This window comes from Tenrec ecaudatus, chromosome 17 (assembly GCF_050624435.1).
Source record: "Tenrec ecaudatus isolate mTenEca1 chromosome 17, mTenEca1.hap1, whole genome shotgun sequence".
NCBI lineage: Eukaryota > Metazoa > Chordata > Mammalia > Afrosoricida > Tenrecidae > Tenrec > Tenrec ecaudatus.
The window spans coordinates 15,547,696-15,571,451 of record NC_134546.1 but is presented as its reverse complement, the minus strand read 5'-3'; the positions used below and the strand labels follow the sequence as shown (position 1 = coordinate 15,571,451).

The window sequence follows — 23,756 nt, the reverse complement described above, 5'->3', positions numbered from 1 at the left end:
AGCCCAAGCCACTCGCTCTTCCGGAACCTAAGTCTCCTGACTTACAACCAGTCAGGACAAATACCTGACTTGCTCCAGGACCTTGGACTCATTGCTGTCTGGCAGTGTCTTCTTGTTCTGCGACCTCTGATTCTGGTTAAAAAATAGGTTACATCAGAGCTAAACGATCTAGTAAAGGAGTAAATGAATAGTGCTGTCCCCTGGTCCCCTCTTCCCCTGGACTCGAGGCCTTCTGCTTGACTTGCTTCTCAGGGAGGGGCCTTAGGGTGCGGTGAGGGAGAAATCTCCAAGCATGATAGCGCTGAGTGCAGCCAGGGCCCAGGCAGGCTTTCCTGAGGACATGTGTCCGGGTGAAAGTGCCGACAGAGTGAGCTGGCTCTGAGCGCGTGCGGCCTCTGGTGAGGTTAACTGCTGCCTCTGTTCATGCCGGCAGCAGCAAGTGGCTGGCCACGCCACAGTCCGTGGAGGCTTGAATGGTGCAATGGAATGGACAGGGTTTCAGCGGAGCTCCCAGGGGAAGAAGAAATGTCCTGGAAATCAGTCAGTGAAAACCCTGCGGATCCCAGCAATGCAATGTGCAACTGGTCAGGGTTCTAGTCGCCGTGTACGGGGTCACCATGGGTCAAGAGCCAAGCAGACGGACGGCAGACAGTGGCTAGCTGGCTCCCCTCTCATCACCAAGGCTGTCCCAGGTATCCAGAGCTATGATGACAGCTAGATGCTGAGAGAAGGTTTTCTCTCTCTATCTGTAGGCTGTGTGGGAAGGTCCTGGTCTCCTTTCCACGTCTGTGGGTCTGGTGTTCCTTGGAGATCTCCATGTCCTTGGACATGGATCTTCCCCTGGGTCTAGGATGTTCTCAGCACAGGGACCCTGAACCCAAAGGGCGTACTCTACCCTGGCTCTTCTTTCTATGTGGTAGTGAGATACTTCCTTTCTACTTTCTTCTCCTTTTATCCCCTCGTCAGATAAAAGGTGTGGCCACGTGGCAGGGAAACTCCCCTTATGTAGATCAGGACTGTGACCTGTTGAGGGTGTCGCATCCCATGCTAACCCGCTAACAGCTGATTGGCTGTCCACATCAAATCGTGCAGTGGAGGAGGATGACATCTTTACATAGTGGCCAAGTCACTGAGAATCATGGCCCAACCAAGCTGGTGCACAGTTTTGGGAGACACAATTCAATCCATGACAAGCGCTTTAAAGGAAGTCACTGCCATGATTATCCAGGCTCAACAGTATGTCATCAAGCTTCAGTAAATTAAAAGTCTCATCTTAGCATAAGCAACCCAGGTAGGGGGGGTGGGGGGCAGGAAATTATGGAAAACAGTTCATGAAACCATGTCATGCTTTCCAGCAAAGGCTGAAGCTGCTAATAATGATTGGGACCAGTGCTCTAGAGTGTGACTATCCATCCCAGCGACTTCTCCTGTGGCCCTGGATGGTCAGGGGGTCACAGGCCACGGATCTGCTTCCCTGCCCAAACCCTGGGTCCACAGCTGGGCTCTTGAGCCAAGCTGAGCCAGGTGGGCCTGCCTTCTCAGGAATTTGAATGGGCTGTAGAGGCGGAGCTCATTCTCCTGAGGACTTGAATGAAAAGCATAGGCCGGTGGAGGGGTGGAGGCTCCCACAGCTGTGTCTGGGACAGGTATGGGCATGAGGTGGACCACTGGCCAGACAAACATGAGCAGCTATGCTGAGAAATGAAGAATAAAAGCTACACTCCCCAGAGATGCAGACAGACAGAACAGGCCCTGGGCTGAGGCTCCATCTCCTGGTGGCAGGCCCTCGTGAGGTCTCTTGGCATCCCTGGCCTGAATTCCGCTCTATCCACCCAGTGAGCACCTCTGGGTGAGCCATCCAATGCCTTCAGCCTCCACCCCCCCCCACCCACCCCCCGCAATGAAAAGGAAAATACTGAGGCCAGAGAGACAAGTGGTCATTCACACCGGTCAGCACAAAGGCCGGGCAGTCCCTCCAGCTAATAGAGACCCTGGTCTTCCGCACCCTGCAGAGGACTTGGCCATGGCCCCAGTCTTGTTCGAGCAGACTGCAGATCCTACCTGGAGCTGCTCCCCACCTGAGGGGTGTCCCACCGACCCCTGCCCAGGACAGCCACAGCGCCCCTTACCTCCAGAAGGAGTGCCAGCCACTCTCCTGAGGAACTTGACCCACTCCTCCATCTCCGTCTGGGAACTGGCCATGAGGACGTAGGCATCCTGTCCTGCTCGATTCTGGTACCAAGATGCTGGAGGAGGAAGAAGGGACATTTAGGAATTTTGCAATTCCTGGGGAGCCCTTTAACTGGGAAACCCTCAACTCTCGGGGAAGACCTGAGTGGACAGGGTCTCCATGGCTGGACCCTTCTGGACAGGACAGCTGGTGCCCAGAGGAGATAATGGATTCGGAATCAGATCATGCCAAATGGCAAAGAAGGTAAGGATCAGTGGATAGTAAGGCAGGTTCAAAACCCCAGAGGCAAAGATTACCCAGATGAGTCTCAAGGCAGGAGCCCTAGTGGCATAGAGGTTACATGTTGGGCTGCTAACTGCAAGGTCAGCACTGGAAGAGTTAGGAAACTCACAGGGGCAGTTTTACCCTGTCCTCTAGGGTTACTCTGTGTCGGCATCGACTGGAGGGGAAGGAACTGAGCCTGAGCGCGTGGCAGGAAGACTCTCTTTGAGGGAAATGGGTTGAGATGAAGACAAAGCTGAGATGGTTCATTGTGTGGGTCACCTTGGCGAGGCTCTGGTTCTCGGTGGTTGGACCACACACTGCACTCGTGACTGAAGTTCCATAAGGCCATCTCATGCCATGTCATCCATCAAGCAGCTGCAGAGGGAGGTCCTTAGGGTGTGGTCTGCCCCCAGATGAGAACTCTCTGGCAGAACTCCCTCGGCGCCGCACGCATCCTGTTTCTGTCCTCTGGCTCTCGGTGCACAATCGCACAGATGTCTGTCGTCTGGTCTACAGATTTTAGATTTGTCAGCCCGCCACAGCTAGACCCTTGAGCCAGCAGGAGTCTCCAGCCTACCACCTGATCTGTAGACTGTGGACTTCCCAGCTTCCACAATTGCACGAGCCAATCCCATCAAGCGGAACCTTTCTCTACATGCATGCATTTATCTCACTTGGGGTTCTGTTTTGTTTCTGTTTGGTCAGAGCCCTGGCTAAGAAAAAGACCCCCAACTAATAACTGTCCTCACAAACCACATTCTCTCACTTGCACATGGTCTATGCAACATGGTCTGTTTCCCTTGTCTTTTCTGACTCTGCCTTAAGGAACTTCTACCCACCCTTTAAAATCCAAATCAGAAGTTGTCTTTTCTAGACATCCCTTCTAAATGTTCCCCTCCCCCTTCCAAATTAACTCTCCCTCTTTCACTGTGCCCAAGTCGCTTCCGACTCACAGAGATCCTATAGAGCAGAACAGGACTTTGGGTTTCTGAGACTATACATCTTTACAGGAGTAGAAAGCCCCGTCTTTCGCCCATGGAGCGCTGATGGTTTCAAACTGCTGACCTTGCAAAGCCGATCCACCAGCAAGGCTCCAAATTGACTAGGGAGTCCCGATTCTATATCCCCTTAGCATCGTGTCTACCACCAAAAATACAACAAAAAAAACCAAACTCAATGCCATTGAGTCCATGCTGACTCATAGCGACCCCCGTGGGCTTCGGAGTTTGTGACTCTTTTCCACAGTAGAAGACCCGATCTTTCTCCTGGAGCCCAGCACATAATCAGCAGCTGAGTTATCTGGAATACTTGTTTCCATATTATGAAGATCAAGGACATTACTTTAACTTGTCCAAAGCTGAAACTCTGGTCTTCCCTCCAAAACTTGCTACATGCACAAATCTTGGGAAATACCAGTTGCTCCATCTTTCCAGTTGTTTAGATAAAACCTTGGAGTTCCCCTAGACTTCTCTTTCCTACCTCGACCCCCTTAGCAAACCCCATCATCTGTATCTTCAAAATGTGCCCAGAATGAATTGGTTCTCACCTTCGTCACTGTCATCTCTCCTCGCTCAGACAACTCTGATCGCCTCCTACTTGCCCTCCCTGCTTCTGTCCTGCCTCTGCTCTTTTTGAGTCAGCCCCCAGAGCGCAGTCTTTGAAAAGCACACAAGTCAGTTCACACCTCTCCTCTGCTCAAAACCACTGTGTCCTTATCACGTCAATGCTAAAGCAAACCCACACCAAACTCACTGCCATGAAATTAATGCCAACTCTTAGTGACCCTGTAGGACAGGTAGAGCTGCCTCTATGGGTTTCTGAAGCTACAGCTCTTGATGAGACGGAGTATAAAGCCCCATCTTTCTTCCAAAGAGTTACTGCTGGTTTCGAACTGCTGACCTTGCACTTTGCAACCCAGTGCATGACCACGACACCACCAGGTCTCTTTATAAAGGCTAAAGACCTTAGCATTGCCTCCAAGTGCCTATAAAATCTATCCCACACCCCTGTCACCACCCCACTCGAGCCAGACTGGCCCCCTTGATGTTTTCTAAACATGTAGAATGAGCCCAGGAAACCTCTGTTCCAATGTTCTCTTCCAGTCGCTGCTGGACACTGCCTCGTCCAAAAAGCATCGTAAGCACAAACTGCCTTGTGTGAGAGGTAAAGAGGGAATTTGAGGAGCAGACCCACTAGAGGCTTGGCATTCCCCAGTGGGAAACAGAGGAGCTCCCCAGTGGCCTCAGGACGCCCACGGTTTCCATCAGGGGTAGTACTGGTGTGGGAACAGGGAACAGCAGAGAAGAAGCCCTCTCTCCACGTTCCAGTAAAGCAACTTTTCTAGGAGAAGAAGCACTTCAGTGTGCTGTGCACGCACGTGACAGGAAGCCATCGGCACCTGCACATACCCAATGGTCAGTGAGCTGGAACGTCACTTCTTCTTCTGTCTCATTGAGCCACGTGACCCTGCTGACATTCAGCCATGTTTACATTCCAAGATGGCAATTCCATGTGGTTACTTGTACATGGTAGCTGTTAGCTTCCAGAGGCAGCTCCCTCTCCAAACTGAACTTCCTTCCACACGCGTTACACTTCTCCTACCAGTCTCCCCATGCCTAGACATATGCCTGGCTCCCAGCATGCTCCGGGTAGCTGCTTGCAAAGTTGAACCCGATACACAGCTTCGTCTGTGGGCACTATTCAGTCATTCAATACTAGGGAATGAGCTCGTAGAGTTTAGGAGCCCTGGCAGTGCCAACGGTTAGGTGCTGAGCTGCAAGGCTGGTGTTCAACCCCACCAGCTCCTCTGTGAAAGAAAGATGTGAGCAATTGCTCCCATACAGATTCAAAGCCTCAGAAATCTTAGGAGCAGTTCTACTCTGTCCTATAGGGTGGCTCTGGGTCGAAATCAACTCAGTGACAGTGGATTGTGGTTAATATAGGTTAATATTTCACTTTAGGTAGAAATCGTATTCTTAAGAGGTTGTCGGGTTAGTTGGCTGATGGACTGACTCCCTGACATGCAGGATCAAGAAGTGACAAGGAAGCCTAATGTACCTCTGTCCCACCTTTTGTCACATACCTGGAATGACTTCGAAGACAAACTTGCCAGCTTCCTCGGGGTTTGTGGCAATTTCCTTGATGGTGCTTCCTGGTAGATACATGAAGCCCTGAAAGAGCAAGCGTTGTATGTTTAGGCTGAGCGGCCATTCTATCCCCTAGGATTCAAATTAAGTTGGAGAATGGATGGATCATGAGAGGAACATGGGAAGCTAGCTCTCCAGTTGTGCATGGGGCCTTTCTGCTCCTCGGACCTCGGCAAGTTCTTTTCTACCCCAACCCACCTTCCCGTGTATATGGTAAGGTCTGAAGTCACATTCACTTGGGAACATTTATCCCCAAATAAACATCCCTTGGCACCTTTCCCTAAAGCGAATTTGGCTAAGTCTAGGAGAGAACTGTCTTGAGGTGCTTAAAGTAACTGCTCTCCAAACTCTAGTCTCTATCTATTGCCTCTTCCAGACACAAAATGTCTTCCAGAATAACCTAAATCCAGAAAGAAAAGTGTCAGTCATTTACACCATAGTGTGAATGTGCCTGACTCTTCTTACTCAAACTTTCAAACCACTAAGCTTTCTCATCCACTACAGAGGGATAGGTGTGGGACAATGAGGTAAGATTTTTAAGATACTTGGAGGCTCCGGTCCCTTCCAGGACCTGAAAGTCCTTCACTCAGGCAACAGCCATTAGAAAGACGGGCCCTGTGCCTAGGTCTAGATTAAGGTCCAGAGCAATGAGAATGGTGTGATGGCCTTCTTCCCCCACCAGATTTTCTTCAGAACTCTGTTGTAAGGTTCACGAACACACAGCTTTCTATTTTTCCAGCATAACTGTTTGGATCAAAGGTTGACTGTTTTCAAGCATGAATTATTTCTCCCTACTTTCCAGTGCCTCTGTTCACTGTTCCCTTGGGCAATCTGCAGTAAAGGGATCCCAGAATTGCCTGGGGGGCAGGAATTGGCCCCCCCTTGCTGCGGGGCTTTCCCCCCTAGCATGCCACACAGGGCAAGCCCCCTGAGGGAGGCAAAAAGGACGGAACATTGGGAAACCAAGGATCCCTGGTGGTTCCTTGTATACGGGCTTGGCTGCTAATAGAAAGGTCAGAGGTTCGAACACGCCAGCTGCAGGATGGGACAAGGATGTGGAAATGTGCTTCTGTGGCGATGAGAACCTTGAGAACCCCACTGGGAAGTCGTGCTTTGTCAAAGAGCGCCGCTGTGAATCAGAATTCACCGGCAACAGATACAAATCAAGAGACCGAGATGATTAAAGGTTCTCAAATGGCACCAGGTGATGAAAACCCTCTTTGTATGTCACCTGCCTATATTTCACACAAATAATGGCAGCTCTGCACGGTCACCTGGACAGGATTCTATATTTGTCTATAAATATTTTCGTCAAGACCAATTGTACAGTGTGACAGTCTAATGTTGACTCAACATGTATAAACCCAGGGCACATAATCTGATCAGTGTCATGGATAGGTAGGCAGGATCTGATAGCCAAGGGGTAATGGCAGTCAGCTACAGAAGGTAGTGGTGGTGGATGTCGGTTCTGGAAACCAGGTCAATGAAGCAGTGAAAAACTTAAAATTCAGGGCAGCTGGACCCCTGTAGTAGTTACATAATCTGGTGTCAATTTGGGACTTGAGAGGAATGGGAGTGAAGAGGTGGAATCTAGACTGTCAATCAGATCATAGCCAATGAGGCCTCTGTGTGGGCATGGCCTTCTTCTGAGAATTCTGGGAACTCCCGGATTTCCTCCTTGGAGACAGGAGACATTTTTCTCTCTCTGCTCACTTCCTTGGAGACTCTCTAGTGACAAGGCTGACTCCCTGTGAGACATCCCTGAGGAGAAGCCACCTGGACCTACCCTGATCCAGCCAGAACCCTGGACTTGGAGAAGCCACGTGGTGTCCCCTGCCAGCACTGAGATGCTTACAACGCCACTAGATCTACAAGACTTCCACCCACTGGCCTGTGATCTTCCTGCATTCGACATCATTGCCAAACTGAAGAGGACTTTGTAGATTGATATTGGACATATGGGCTAATTTTGGACTTAAGGACTTGATCTGGCCTGGCCTTTTTTTCCCTCAATGTTCAATTGCTCTTGTGTACAAACCTGTTTCTTATATACGCATTAGTGTCTATGATTTTGTTTCTCTAGTCTACCCAGACTAACACAACACTAGAGTCAGGCGGCCACATGGACCAATGTGCCACCTAAAGAGATCAACGTATTGATGACATCAAGTGGTAGCTATCAGAGTAGGCTAGGTTCACACAGAAATGGTCCTGGCAGGAGAATGCATTAAGAGGGTGCCAGCTAGACCAGAGGATGTGCACTGGTACAGATAGGAACTGGGAACACAGGGAATCCAGGACAAATGAACCACTTGGGACCAGTGGTAAGAGTGGCGATACCAGGAGGGTGGAGTGAAAGTGGGGTAAACGGGGAAACAATTACAAGGATCTGCATATAATCTCCTCTCTGGGGGATGGACAACATAAAAGTGGGTGAAGGGAGATGTCAGACAGTATAATCTATGCCAAAACAATAATAATTTATAAATTATCAAGGGCTTAAGAGGGAGGCGGAAACAGGGAGGGAGAGGAAAAATGAGGAGCTGATACCAAGGGCTCAAGCAGAAAGCAAATGTTTTGAGAATGATGATGGCAACAATTGTACAAATGTGCTTGACACAATGGGTGGATGGATTGTAATAAGCATTGTACAAGCCCCCAATAAAATGCCTTAAAAAAAAGAGAGTGCCAGAACTCACCCTTGCCTCTCCCCACTTTCCTGGGACCTGACTTCATGGTCAAGTCGGAGAGATGATCTTGGCAAAAGCCATCTCGAGTCCGGGTGGACCATCCCACCTGGCAGGTGCGCAGTGAAGACTGAACCACAGGGAATCACTTACAGAGTGCGGATAATTAGTAGCAATAAGAGTTGCTGAGCAACACTTTTGTAGGCAATAGACCCTTTTCTCACACCCTTGACCACATGAACCATTTGGTCTTTCCAGCAATCTTCCGAGCTAGGCAGCATGATGTACATGTTACAAACGAGGACTCAGAGTTTCAGAAGGTTCTGTAGTTTCCCGAGGTCACTAAGCTAGCATGTGGCAGAGAGGTAATTCACCTTGGAAGTGAGTTTAAACCCTGTGCTCTGTGTCATTAGAGTTGGGACGGTGGGGGCAAGCCAATTAAATCTGCCCCGAGAAGTGAGAAAGAAGATAGGGGATCCAGAGAGGGCGAGCGAGGGTTCAGAAGATAGACAACATCTCATATACCGATGAGTTATCAGAGGGAAAAGTCTCCTCTCCCGTGTCTAGCTAGGATGCATTACTTTTTCCAATGCGCTATCTCATACAATGTCCCAAGATATCGCCACAACAACCCTAGATCAAGAGTACAGCAAGAATGGTCACTTCTGCTTTGCAGATGAGGAAATCAACAATTTGAGAGTCTAAACTAATTGGTAGTGGAGTTAAAAAAGAATCATCATTTCTAGAGATTGAGTCTGACTCATAGGATCTTATAGGTCTGGGTAGGGATCCCATAGGCCTAGGCAGAACTGCCCCTGTGAGTTTCTTGGATTGTGAAACCTACTTTACGGAAGTAGAAAGCCTCATCTTTCTCCTGTGTAGTGGCTTGTGGCTTTAAACTGCTGACCTTGCAGTTAGCAGCCCAGTGCATAGACACTAAGCCACGGCAGTACTCATAATTGACAACATCCTAGCCGTGGAAGACATGACTGGTTTTGAACCGATCAAACACAGCTGTCTTAATTCTAGAATAAAGGGTGCATGAAGAGGATTGGTGACAGAGACGGCTATAAAAGCAAGCAGGTTGTAAGGAAATCATGGAAGAAGAGGGACTCAGGAGCCTGAAGGAATCCAGGTGTCTCCTCTATGAAGTAGAAAGGCCAATCGATAAAAACATTTAAGACTGAATGAAGAAGAAAAATAAGAGTAAGAAGAAGTAAGAGGAAGATAAAGAAGGAGGAAGAGGCCAAGAAGGAGGAAGGGGGGGGGGGGTGAGGGAGATTACAACATGTGAGACATTTGCAAAGCGATGAGGAGACAAGGGAAGAGAAACCTCTAAAATTGGAAGTTTGCATTCTCTCAAGATTCCTGTGCTTTGGTTATTTAAAAGTGTCCTTCAGCCCCACGATTCCCCTCCATCTTTAGTAAGTTATATTCAGCTCTTCAGAACAAAAGTGATCCTGAGACGGGGCTGGTAAGCTGCTGCTGTGGATATGCCATGGCTCCAGGGGGCCGCCAGGACAGGGCTGCTGAGGTCATCCATCATCTTAACAGAAGCAGATCATGATGTCTTTTATCCCAGGGGCCACTGGACCACTGGACCACCGAACCACCGAACCAATGGACCACACGTGCTAAGGCCACTTTGTTTGTGGACTGCAGGGGACTACTACCTGTTGGAAAGAGAAGGGAAGCATCATTCCAGAGGCACTGGACTTCCTCCCATGCCTCTCTCCATTATCAGTCGCTGCCCCAAAGTGGCTAATAAAAGATAGTAAGTATACAACACTAGATACACACATATATACCACATAAACACACATAGGGTTGAACACTTAACTAGGCATCCGACTCTGTACTACATGCCTCAAATATAGGGTCACAGCTAATCTTCCTAAGAACATTATCAAGAAAGGGCCATTTCTAGGTTGTCAAGATGAGGAATCAAGGCTCAGTGAAGGTATTTACTGACCCAAGATCCCTAAGTTAGTTTCTAGGAAAGCCATGATTCAAACCTCAGCCAGTGTGGTTCCAGAATTGCCAATAAACCTTTACTTATAAGTTGCACTTAAAAGGCTCAGAATAACTGGCCATGAGAGTTGCATCCCTTGATAGCACGGCAAGGGCTTCAAGTCCTCCTCCCTTTCAGCAAGCAAAGTTGTGTCATCTGCATATCGCAGGTTGTAAATAAAACTTTTTCCAATCCTGGTGCCCAGATCTTCTTTATATAATCGAATTTCTCAGATGATTTGCTCAACATACAGATTGAAATACATGGTGAGATGCTACAATTCTGACGTACACCTTTCTGGATTTTAAACCATGAACTGTTCCCTTGTTCTGGTCACACAACTGCCTCTTGATCCAAGTATAGGTTCTTCTTGAGCACAATGAAGTAATGAAGTGTTCTGGGATTTTCATTCTTCTCAAGGATATCCATAGTTTCTTAGGATCCACGCAGGCGAATATTGACTCAGCATAGTCAATAAAATACAAGTAAACACCTTTCTGGTATTCTCTGCTTTGAACCAAATCCATCTGATGTCAGCAACAGTATCCCTGGTTCCATATCCTCTTCTGAATCTGCCTGAACCTCTGGCAGCTCCTGTCAATGTCCTGCTGCAACCAGGATCCGCTCTGTCCTGTCGGGTCTCTACCTGTCGGAATCAACTCCACGGCAGCAGATTCGGTTTGGTTTTTTGGTTCAAACATGAAATCAATATGCATTGGTAATTCCTGGCGATTAGAATGTGAAAGTTGGACACAGAAATGAAGCAAGAACTAGTCAATAGGGCCTTGAGGATAAACAACTCTAGAGATCACATGATGGAATAGTGCAAGGACAACAGTTTATTCATTGCAAATAGTTCTTTTCACCAACATAAATGGTGACCAAATGAGTGCCCACGGACCCCACACCAAACACACAGGAATCAAAGAATCAAACTGACTGTATCTGTGGAAAGAGAAGACAGAAAGACTCAATCTCCTCAGTTAGAACAAGCCCAGTGTCCAATCGCACATATGACACTTCAGGTTGAAGCTGAAGAAAATTAGAGGTTCACAAAAGCCAAAGCACAACTCTCAGGGTATCCCACCTGAATTAGCGATCATCTGAAGAATAGATTTGATGCATTGAACACTAATGGCCCAAAGACAAGTTGTAGGATGACATCAAGAACACCATATATGAAGAAAGCAAAAGTTCATTAAAAGACGGGGGCTGGGGGGAGAGACCAAGTAGATGTCAGAAGGGACTCTGAAACTTGACTTTGAAGGTACAGTGAACTGAAGAGCAGAAGCTTTAGAAGAGTGATTTGTAGGGAAGTATTATAAGACACAGCGAGTATTATAAGACACAGCGAGTATTATAAGACACAGCGAGTATTATAAGACACAGCGAGTATTATAAGACACAGCGAGTATTTTAAGACACAGCGAGTATTATAAGACACAGCGAGTATTATAAGACACAGCGAGTATTATAAGACACAGCGAGTATTATAAGACACAGCGAGTATTATAAGACACAGCGAGTATTATAAGACACAGCGAGTATTATAAGATGTAGGGAGTATTATAAGACATAGTGAAGTATTATAATGAAATGAACAGAGACTGGGAATTAGAAAATCACAGGGAAGAATGCGTTTCTCATTTCTCAGATCGAAACAACTGAGAGAAAAAGAATCAAGCCTAGAGTTGAAATATTGAAGGATTCTTTGGGCAGACTATGGAATGAAGTAAGAAGCATTATAAAAAGATGTAGCAAGGTGATACAGACTGGTTTAAAATCAGGAAAGCGATGCATCAGGGCTGCACCCTTTTATCATCCTTACTCAATCTGTGTGCACTGAGCTAATATCCAAGAAGCTGGATTATCCGAAGAAGAATGAGGCATAAGGACTGGAAGAAGCCTCTTTAACAGCCTGCAATACGCAGATGACACGGTCCTGCTTACTGAAAGTGATGAGGACCTGAAGTACTTAAATTAAGATCCAAGACTTCAATATGGATTACACTTAAAGATAAAGAAAGCAGAAAAAAATCTTCATAACTGAACCAACAAGCAAGGTTAAGTGCTTTTAAAGCACCTTGAAGAGGAAGACGTAACTCACCAAAGTCATGGTATGTTCAATCACCTCATATGAATGGGAACGTTAGACAATGAATAAGGAAGACCAAAGAAGAATGGATACACCTGTTGGCCAAGAATATTGAAAACAGCATGGACTGCCAGAGAGTGAACAAAACTGTCTTGGAAGAGACAGCCAGAGTGCTCCTTAGAACTGAAGACAGTGAGACTCTGTGTTGGGGACTTTGGACCTTTCAATGGAGAAGAATATCACGTTTGGTAGAAGGTCAACAAAAAGACCAGGATCCTCGATAGGATGGATTGACACAGTGGTTGCTACCAGGGGCTCAGACAGAACAGTTATTCCGAGGATGACAGACGGGCAGGTAGAGTTTTGTTCTGTTGTACAGAGCGGGGCTATAAGGTGGAGCTGACTTGATGGCAGCCGGAACAGCAATAACAACAACTGCATGAAGATTCAAGGGGGGAGAGGGACATATAGGAGCCCTGGAGGTGTAGAGGTTACACGTTGGGTTGGGATCCTCAAGCTCATCAGTTTGAAGCCACCAGCAGCTCCGAGGGATAAAGACAGGGCTTTCTACTCCTGTAAACAGTTACAGGCTTGGAAACTCACAGGGGCAGTTAGTTCTACCCTGTCCGGTAGGGTTGGTGTGTGAGTCGGCATCAACTCAATGGCAGTCAGGGAGAGAGCAGAGTGTATGCTGGAGTCCACAGGCCCTGTGACCATGAAATCGAGGAGATGTCCTTGAACGTGGTGTGCTACAGATTCTGTACTGGCCCACAGTCATGAGCAATCACATTTTCAGGACCTTTATGAGCCAGTCATGAAAGGCATCCATTATTCAAAGTCAAATGATATAAAATGACAATGAAATATTTTATATGGGAAACAAAAGAAATAAAACAGAAACCTTGTCATTTCCTCTGGATGTTACTGTTTTATTTTGTATATCTGCTTTGTCTACATCTCTTCAGTCTGTGCCGTGGGATTTCCATCTATAATCCTGTGCATGCTTCTCGACTCCGCAATCAATGATGTCACATTGGTAGGTTGAGTCGACCTTGGACTGGGGGGTGTACCACAGGAATTAGCACACACTGCCAATCAAGACTCCTCTCCCCAGAGCGCCAGTTATCAAGCTGTTCCCAGCACACCAGAGACAGATGGCCACTTACGATCACTCCACAGAATGTAGGGCAGGGGTTCAATGGGGCACACCCTATACGCTACGAAGCTAACATTGCCTGATAAAATCATTGCAGCCAAGACATGCGGACAACTTTCTGCAGATTCTGTGCCTCAAAGGACTTCCCTGACTAAGACCCTTTGGAATGGGATGTAGTGTTATAGAGCATTATACTCTTAAACCTGGGCAAGATCTCTCTCTGGGAGTTCAGAGAAAAAAGTGCAAAACGGCCTTCTCCAGGCGGCTCCCCAAAGCACGGACGCAAATCTCCTCACGTAGAGCCCTGTCATCTATTTTATCTTTGCTCTTTGTTGCATGGAGGTGCGGCGTTTCTCTTATAAATAACTGCATGTCTTTTATAATTCTTTTAGACAGCTTCTGAAAACCAGATTTAATAGAGCTCAAGGTACGGCATTGTTTGGGCACTTGATAAATGTGAGCAAATACCTTTCTAGAAAGGTTGGAGTAACGTACACACTGAGCACTGGTGTAGAAGAGGGCCCCCTTCATCTGAGGGTACCAGCGTTATTAGGGTGTGTCTATGCTGTTGTTTTTACTAACATATTCATTTTAATTTATGAGGTATTAAATTACATGATAGGAAATTAGAAAACAAGCAAAAAGTGGGAAATTGGAAATTGTGTGTAACCCTGGTATTCAGATATAACCACAGCATTAACTCTAGGTTTTATTTCTGGATTTTTTCCTAGAAATACTGGTTTATGATTTTTTCCCATATATATCTACATATATATCTATAGAATGCGAACAGTATATACGGCATCCTCTGTCATAACCTGGTTTTATGTGGACCATAATAAAAACAATAACATTGTGGATGTGTTTGCGGTTCAAAAAGTGTTCATTCAGAGCATCATAGTTGTGGCTGAACAATGTTGCACGATGTCAATATATAAACGTGTCCTAAGACAGCCATTCTTCACGGACACTGTTTTCACAGCTTTCCTATAAATGAGACAATGTTGAAAAGATGTACAAGTAAATGTAATAAATCTTCATCCTATCATTTACACTAAATTCCTAGAATTAGAAATGCAGCATCAAAGGTTTGTATTTTCAAAAGGCATGCTCCCCTCTAGACAGGTTATTCATGTGCTCGTGTCCTTCAACTGTGCGTGTGAGTTCTGCTCTGGAGTCTTTGCCAACACGGAGCTGTTTGGAAAGTCCTTTCCAGCTGGAAAAGGAACTATTGATGTCTCATTTGTCTACATAGCATATCCGATTCTTACTGAGATTTTTAAGGATTTTTTTATACATACTTATCAGCTAAAACACATCTTTGGTAAATTATCCATTTGTATCACTTGCTCATTTTATGTGCTATGCGGACCACCGTGACAGACGTAAAAGAAAATCTAAAACATTAGGAGTTGCTTATGGCATCTGTGTGTATATATACCCATATGCAGATATACTAGATACATGTGCCAATTTGTACCTGTTTATCATTTGCCTTTCTGTCGTATGCGCTTGGTTATAAAGGTATAGACATTTTTACTTGTGCAATTAAACATCTTTTATTTGTCCTAGCTTTGTTGTTGTTTATACTTTTTAAAAGAAACTGTCCCCAAAGATAATGCAAATAATTCTATTTTCTTCTAGTATTTATATGAATTCATCTTGAAATTTAGATAATTTTTACACAAAATCATGAATGCTATGAAATGTGACATGGAAATGTACCTTTACATCCCCCTTCCCCCCAAGAATTTATCTCTTAGCTGCTTCATTTCATTTCCAGACATTTGCAATGTCTAAAAGTGCCCACATAATATCAAATGATGCTAAGACTTTATTGCTAATATTATGCTCAGACTTTATTACTAATATTACTTTCTCGTTATCTTAGTGAAATAATTAAGTGGGAAAATCCTGCAAAGACTCTAGCTTGCAATAACAGTACCTGAGCACAAATTCCCAGTAATAAGTCATTTGCTAAATACGTGATATAACTTCCCCACAGAAGATTCTTTTCCCATGATTCATAATGCGATGTCGAAGGATCGCAATAGACAAGAGAAGAATTCAAACTCACCAGCTGTCCCGAGGGGGCAAGGGAAGGCTCCCCACTCCCATGAAGATTCCCAACCTCTGAGAACGAGGAGGGCAACAAATGTACAACTGGGCTTGACACAAGGGATGTTTGTATGGATTGTGCTAAGGGTTGTGTGAAAAGAGAAAGAAAGGAAGAAGCTTGAACTAGGTTAAAAAAAAAGAGTTTCACAACCTCAGAAACCCTGTCTCGGATAGCCATGAGTCTGACTGGACTCGCAGGCAGTATGATGTTGTGTGTGTTTTCCTCCTCGTTACACTTTAATTTAATAATATCATAATACTGTGTACTTGTTGCAATTAGATAACAATTTTGTATATTCATGCATATAGGAAAAAGAATGAAGCAGTTGGTATTTTAGGTTCGTCCCTACTGTGAGATTATATACATTTTCATGCTGTAAGCTCTTCTCCGCTGTCCAATTTTTAAACATGTTCGTGTGTCATTTTTGTAATGAAAATATAAGTAGTAAGAGACCACAGCACATTCTTAGTCTTCCTGAGAAGTTATCATTGTACTCCTTAAAGGTTTATTCTTTTCATCCCTCAGATGAGTCATAGTCAGAAAGCCACAGGGGCAGCTCTACGCTACAGGAGTAGGACCATTGTGAGTTGGAATCAACTCCATGACTGTGAGTCTTTTGAGGGATTCCCTGGAGGTGCTGTCGGGTAAACTGAATGGCTAATGGAAAGGTAGATGGTTCAAAGTTACCAGCTGCTCTTCCAGAGAAAGATGAGGCTGTCTGCTCCCATAAATACTAGCAAGGCCTTGGACATCCTACATTGAGTCACTGTGAATCGGAATTGACTCAATGGCAGTTCATTTCCTTTTTTGAGGGGGTGGTTAGGGGCTCTAGAATTTTGATAAAACCAGGATATTGCTGAATAACTTTTAACATGTGCACCATACTGTTTTGGTGCACGACACATGCTTATAGATGTTCGTGTGCCATTTTCTCATTGTCCCATCTGGTCTTGTGGCCAGGCAGTGGCTGAGCCAGGGAAAGAACCCAAGCGTTGAAGTTATGTAGCCTCTGTGCCCTGTAGAGACAGATGACACTGAGCTGCGCTTCTTATGGACAGAGAGGCCAATGCAGGACGGCCATCCCCCTCACTGTCCAGAGGCAGGAAGACATCCTGCTTCAGATGACACCCGAATCACCAGTCGGAGCCTAGAACCAATTGGCTTAGCCGAGGTCTAGGTTGTTGATAAATGAGAAGGAAGTCCGGTTGCCACACTTCAGTTCACTGGACAAGAACCTCATCTCTCCTGAGCTCTGTGTGGCCTTCGAGGGCCTCCACAGGGACAGGGACCCTCAGAACCCTCCCAATGACCGGCCTAACCAGGGGCCTGCTGGCATGTCAAGGGCCCTCAACCTGCCTTAGAGAGCTGTTCTCTTCCAGAATGACCACTTTATTTCACTGCACAGCCCGCCCATCCCTCCCCAGTGCGCATACTTCTTATCCTCACCCATCTTGAGGCTTATCTGTGGGTTCAGGGTTACCTTGCCTAATCAGTCCATTGCGACTACCGTCACCCTGACATCTCCAGCACACGGGCTCTGGGCGGGGGACCCGCTGTGCTGGCTGTCCCTGACATGCGCTTTACTGCCCCCCAGGAGATTTATTCATGGTGGCTCTCTCACTCACGTATCACAACGGCCATGAAAACCCAATGGGGTGGGGGCAAGAGACCTGGGCCCGAGATTTGGGGCCAAAGCCCTGTCTCTCTCTCAGCCCCATGCCGTCCATCGAGAAATCCTGTTGTGTACTTGCAAATTTAACCAGGAACTGGACCCTTTCCCTCCAGCCACAGCCACCCCCGCGGCTCTAAACACCCTTACCTCTGCCCTGGCCTTGCCGGCACCCGCCGCACCCCCCCATCATCCTGGCCCAAAGTCCCTCTCAGAATACAAAGGCCAGAGCCCTCCTTCGATAGCATGGGCCCCCAAATGTCACCTCTCTGCTCAGAACCCTATGACAGCTCCTCGTGGCCATGTCCTTATAATGGCCAATAAAGCCTTCGGCAGGTCCCTGCCATCCGTCTTTCCGACCGCCTTCCTATTGTTTTATTCCTTGGCTCTGCTCCACCCACCCTGTGCCCCTCGCGATTCCTGACACTGCTCCAGCCACTGCACCCTGGGCCTCTACACGGGCTGTTGCCTCTGCAGGTCCTTGGCCCAGCCATCTCCCTCGCTTCCTTTGTGTTTACCCAGAAGTCACTCTGTCCATCAGGTCCGCCCTGAACACCCCATGTGAACGTGTAGCCCCTGGCCCGCGTGCTTCACTCAGGCTATCTTTCTCTCCTTCCACAGCAGAGCTCAGCTTTTTCTGGGAAATTATATCCCTCCCTTGTAGGGTCGTGTCGCCTTTCTGTCTCTCCCGGAGTCTAAGTGCCATGACGTCTAGTGTTTGATCTGTTTTATTCACGTGTTTTCTTTAAGTCCCCCTGCAGAGTGTGTGACACGTATGATGTGTCTGTGACACATCATAGACAAATCAATGAAGCACCACATCAGGCCCCCTGAACCAACCCCATGCCCTCCAAGCCTTTATCCTCACCACCACCGCCGCCGCCGTGACCATGCAACCAGCATGGATTCGGAGCTCCATCTAAGCAAACCCTGCCAGGCTCATCCCTTCAGGAGCTCCCCAAAGGACCACACAGTCACTTTGCAAGCCAGCCTACGTGCTCAGCAAACGGTGCATTGGAAAGAGCCACCTCCCCCCAAAAAGGCAGCTGTCTCATGGCAGTGAGAAGGCCCTCGTGGAGAGAAAGGGGTCCTGGCAGGAGGAGGGTCCCAGAGCTGACACCCGGCCTCCCCCTGCACAGTTCAGGGACCTGCCTTCCTGGCCAGATCAGATAGCCGCTCGAAGTGGCCCCTGTGTGTCTCTACCAAGAGCCCTCCTCCATGCCAGAAGGCGACAGCCCCAGACCTGCCCGCGGAGGAAAGGCCGGGCGGTACCTGTGGCTTCGTGTCCTCTTCGTCCTTGTAGTAATAGAGCTGCTGTGCCCGGAGCACGAAGTACCGCTGCTGCCAGTTCTTCACGATGGACCGCTGCTTCTTGAGCCAGCCCATCTTGATGGGCCTCTCCAGCGGGTTGGGAGCAGACGAGGGGTGGAAGGCAGCCATCTGCTCGCCAGTCATCACACTCTGGGAGCGCACTGCGGAGAGGAAGGGACAGGCCGGCTGACCCAGGGCTCTGAAGCAACATGCCAAGCCTCCGGGGAGAGGCGAACGAAGGAGACACCCAGCCCCACCCCACCCCGAGCTGGTGCTACGGCCGGTCTGCCACAACCACTGTTTGCCAGCCAGACGGCCCACAGACCTGCTTCCGAGGAGGGCTGGGAGGTGGGAGCCAGCGGCCTGGCGCACAGGCAGTCCGGCCGCTGATGGCGGGCGGCCCCCTCATTCTGCAAAGTGAAAGAGTGGCCCGAGCCTGTAAAGAGGAAGTGGCCCCAGCATCCGACAGAAAAGGTGCTTCCTTTTCCCTGCGTGGGAGTCAGTATCTGACAAGAGGGCGCAGAAAAGAATGCCTGGCCTGAGGGTGAAGGGTGAGTTCTAAGCAGCCGGAAGCCTTCTTCTCCCACGGTGGCCGGTTTGGGGAGGAGCTAAGTGTGTTAGTGTGGACCGTCCCCCTCTCCCCGGGGAGTGGGGGGACCCCACGAGCACCCTAGTCCCAGACAATGCAGTGTGCTGAAGCGGGGCCCTCCTGAATGTTCCCTCCAAGAGGCCATGGTCCCAGCACTCGATGCTGGACCTCACCATGCCTGCCCTCCTCTGTGTGGTTGTCTGTCTGTCTGGTGGCTGTTAGCACACTCCCATGTGGGAGGAAGGAGCATTTACCAAGAAAGCACGGGTGCAGAATTTGAACTCAGACTCCCTGGTCTGCTGCCTTTCATGGTTCAGACTGGAGTCCAGCCTGTCACTGGATGAGGTCCAGGTTTGTCATTCCACACGCCCGGATCCACGGCCCCTCCCTGCTTCACTTCTGTGACCCTCCTGCTGGCTGTGGCCTCAGCTCAATCATTTCTTCTCAGCCTCCCCTTCCTGCTTTTCCAGCCAGGCCAACAAAGCCCTGGGGACCGCAAGGGGCCTCCACATTTCCCTGGGCTTTGTGCGGCCATACCAGCCAGCCATTAAGGCTCTCACAGCACCATCCATTGCCATGGGTGTGGTTCGAACACATGAAGGCCCCATGCGTGTCACGGGAGCCCTGTGCTCTCTGGGATGTTCAATCGATAGTTTTTCAGATCATCGGTCGTTTTTCCCCAACTTGTCTCTGGATGGACCTGAACCCCTGACCGGTCAGTTAGCAGCTGAGTGCTTTAGCCATGTGCACCACGCTGTGTGTGCATTCCTCTCCTGCCGAGTGCCACCGGAGAAAGCCTCCATCCCCCAGGCCTCTCATTCAGTTCGTCTTCATCCCTCACCCCACCAACCCCACCTGAGCCCGCAGTGTCCCCCACTCCCAAGGTTCAGACCCGCTCTTCCCTCCCTGCCTCTGTAAACCTGGGTGAACGGAGGCAAGTTCTCCGAGCTTTGGCCTGTCCTCCGGCAAGACTAACATGAGCATTTCCAGTGCCACACCAGTTGCTGTTAATTTGTAGTGGTCCCACCCCATGTGCAAGGGAAGAACAGTGCTCTGTGGGGTTTTCAACAGCGGCTGTCTTTGAGAAGGAGATCACCAGGTCTTTCTTCCTCAGTACCGCTAGGTGGATGTGGATGATCTTCCGGTTAGTAGACAACCTCCCTGAGCCACGCAGGGACTCCTAGGGTCATAACAATCCCCTTCATGGAATCATTGTGGGGATTAATATTGATAAGGGTACCTGATGCTATACCAGAGGAACTCTGGGGGCACTGTGTGGAAGCACTCAGCAGCTAACTTCAAAGTTGGTGGCGCCAGCCCAGGAGGAAGACGTGGCAGCCTGCTGCCGTGAAGCTGCGCAGCCCGGGGGGCTCTGTCGGTCAGTGCCACTGGAGCCCACATGGCTACAGTGGGTTGGACTGGGCTTGAAGGTGAATGGATGATGCTAGGTTTAAGTGCTTGGCTGCAATGTGAAAAGTCACCGGTTCGAGACCAAGCAGCCAAGGAAGCCCTAGACTTTTCAAGTTCTACTCTGTCTTATGGGGTCACCAGAGGTAGGAATCAACAACAATAATACTAGATAAGGGTGGGGGTGGGGGTTCCCAACATGGGATTTTCCCACATTCTTTGTGAAGCCAAAGAATTTAGCCAAGTACCTTGTCAGCGCTAGACATTTACTCGATCGTTTCACCAATCCAACCCGCCGCTGCCAAGTTGGTTCCGACTCAAGAGGACTCTAGAGAGGGGATCCAGGACTGTACATCATTTTGGGAGCAGACCAGCAGCTCTGTAGCTCTTGCAAGGGTTAGTGAGTGGGTTTGAACCACCACATAGCACCCCAGAAGGCTCTTTTCCATCAGCACATATCTGTTTCCTGCTGCAAAGTCACAGGTGGTCTTGGGGCGCTTCTCCCGCGTCCGTCCTCACTCAAAACCGTGGTGTTGTCATCCAGCCTGCTTGTTCCCTTCGATCCCATCGTCAGTGGCTCTCCTTGCCAACAGCCTCCCATTGCTTTTGAGTCTCTCTCTCTCCTTCCCTGGGGGCCTGGGGTTCTCAGCCTTCACTTGTGTCCCTGGCGCTGTTTGAAATTCCAGGCTTTTGCACGACACCATAGTCTTCCTTCCGATGACTCGAATCATATCCAGGATTACCACCCGATTGACACATTTTGCTCCTTCGGCCTTGTATTGCTATCCAAGGAATGTTCTGCCCTAAGTGGGTTCCCTTGACCCTCATATCCCAGTGCATTGGGGGCCAGCTGGCCAGCACACCTTCCCTCCACTCCCCTCCCACCACTGACCTATGCAAGCCACACTAGGTTGTACACGAAGTTGCAAGATGGGTTCGTTCCAATCTCCCACTGGACAAAGACACCATCATAAGTGTGTGCGCACACTCAGTTGTGGAACAAAGCCGTGTTCTCCATGGTGATGAAGACTTGGCCGCAGGCCGACAAAGGGTTGGCATCAGTGTGCTCAGATACCCTATCAAAGAACCTTGTCTTAAAGCTGGCTCCTGAGCGACCTGCTATCTTTAGCGTCTTCCATCTCCAACTCAAAACAGCCACTCTGGGATGAGTCCCTTGCTCTGCAGTTGTGTGTGTGAGTCTTCAAGTCGATTCCGACAGAACCCTATAGGGCAGCGCCAGCTAGAATCTTTACAAGAGCAGATTGCCAGCTCTTTTTGTCCTCTAGAGTCACCGGTAGATTCCAGTCGCCAATCTTTGATTGGCGAGCCAAGTGTATCACCATTGAGTCACCAGGTCTCCAATATCCCGTACTCTAAGACGATGTAAATGAGCTGGAGGAAGGAGAGGGGGAATGCCATGGGGAGGAAGGATTATTTGAAGGACAGCTCTGGACCTTCGAGGCCAGAGGTCGCACCCTACAAGGCACATATGCGTCCTCTAAAGAGGACAGATGGTCAAAAGAAACAGAAGAGTTGGTTTACACACAACACAGCTGGTAAAGACAGAGAGGCAAGGGTGACCTCCTCCCCCGACCTCCAGAGAGCTGTTTCCATGCCACCCAGCTCTGAGACGCCTTGAGACCATCTCCCAGAGACAATGTCAACCCATGAGGCGGTCCCTTCTCACAGCAGCCATTGGGAGAAGCGTTCACCTGGCTTCCGGGTGGCGAGTGCCAGAGAGCTACGGAAGTTTGCTGGAACCAGTCTCCGGGCTGCAGAAATGGAATGGTGTTGAAGAAGTGAAGGGGTGGGAGAAGCGGAGAGGACTCTACAGAGCACTAATTCACCAAGGACTGCGTTGTGGGATGTGATTCTATGCTTACTTGTGGGGGCAGGAGGGAGTTAAACTTTGTTGTGGAGAAACCAGTCAAAGAATAAGACACCTCTCCTCAAAATGGCCTTGAATAAGGATACTTCATTCTCCATTGAGACCCCTTTGGGTTTACGTACGCGATGTCCTTGGTTTTACCTACAGATGATCAAGAAGCATCTTCCATATTTCAGAATTGATGCCAGGAGCCTCTGCATCCAACCAATGTCATGAATGCCTGTTCCCATCTGCACCATATTTGATATGCCCATGCCCTCCGGGCCACTCAGAACACATTTTGGCGTGCAGATGGCTCCCATGCAAACCTCCCCATTGGTGGAAACTCTGCCCAGAGCCTGGAGAGTTTGCATCCGGGAGCTCAAGCTAGCCAGTGGCTCAGCAGGGTAGCTTTGGGCCCTTTGAAGAGCCATCTGTTGACCTGATCCCTCAGCACTGATCACCAGCCAGACAAAGCCAATCATGAAATGATTCAAATATTGGAGAAGAAAGTCCGGTAGGCTTCGAGTCTGCCTAGTCTTTGACAAACTTTCCTAGTTAGTCCCTTTAAACAGGCTCTCTGCATTGTAGGTGTGGCTTGTTCTGGAAAAAAGTAAACAAAGAAAGCTGTTACTATGAATAGAACTATTTCTCATAATGAAAATAAACAGTCGTGTGGGTTCTGCTGTGAGTCAGTCATTGTGCATTAAGTACACATCCCCGGTCCTTCAGGGCTGGGGAGGTAGCTGCAGGTAGACCAGGGAAGCAAGCCGGGAAGGCGGCAGCTAAGCACGTACAGAATATTGTAGACCACGTGGGAAATAAGGGTCTCGGTGAGGGGGACAAGAAGAGGGTACAAGAACAAGCCCTAGCACTTTGCAGTTCAGTGCACTCCTGCCATGAGTGGCTATGGACATTTAAATGAATTCAACACGTGAAAACTCAGGGCCTCTCCACCCTCACCAGGTTTGATTCGTCCCATCCTCTCCTCTAGATTTCGACAACAGTCCCCACACCTGTCTCCCTCCTCTGAGTCTCACCTCCTGTCCACTGAGAACATCCCTCATGGATATTTTCCTTAACAAACAGAAACCTGGCTCTGTTAATCTCCTGCCTAAATGTGTCCACGAACGGTCCAACAGCTTCATCTTTGAAGAAGTCTAGGACCCTCGCATTGGGGTAGAGCAGTGGTTCTCAACCTTCCTAATGCTGCGACCCCTTCAGACAGTTCCTCATGTGGTGGT

General features: G+C 48.5%; 1 protein-coding gene across 1 annotated transcript in view; it reads right to left on the bottom strand.

Annotated features, from left to right (window-relative positions):
- Positions 1-19,106, bottom strand: part of ARHGAP25 (Rho GTPase activating protein 25) — a 60,890-nt gene extending 41,784 nt beyond the window's left edge. The window contains exons 1-4 of the mRNA XM_075535390.1: positions 18,975-19,106; positions 18,611-18,810; positions 5,538-5,625; positions 2,130-2,246 (exon numbers count right to left, since the gene is read on the bottom strand). Of these exons, the coding sequence (XP_075391505.1) occupies positions 2,130-2,246; positions 5,538-5,625; positions 18,611-18,793 (388 nt within the window). The 5' untranslated portion in view covers positions 18,794-18,810; positions 18,975-19,106. The remainder of the gene's footprint in view (positions 1-2,129; positions 2,247-5,537; positions 5,626-18,610; positions 18,811-18,974) is intronic.
- Positions 19,107-23,756: the final 4,650 nt, after the last annotated feature.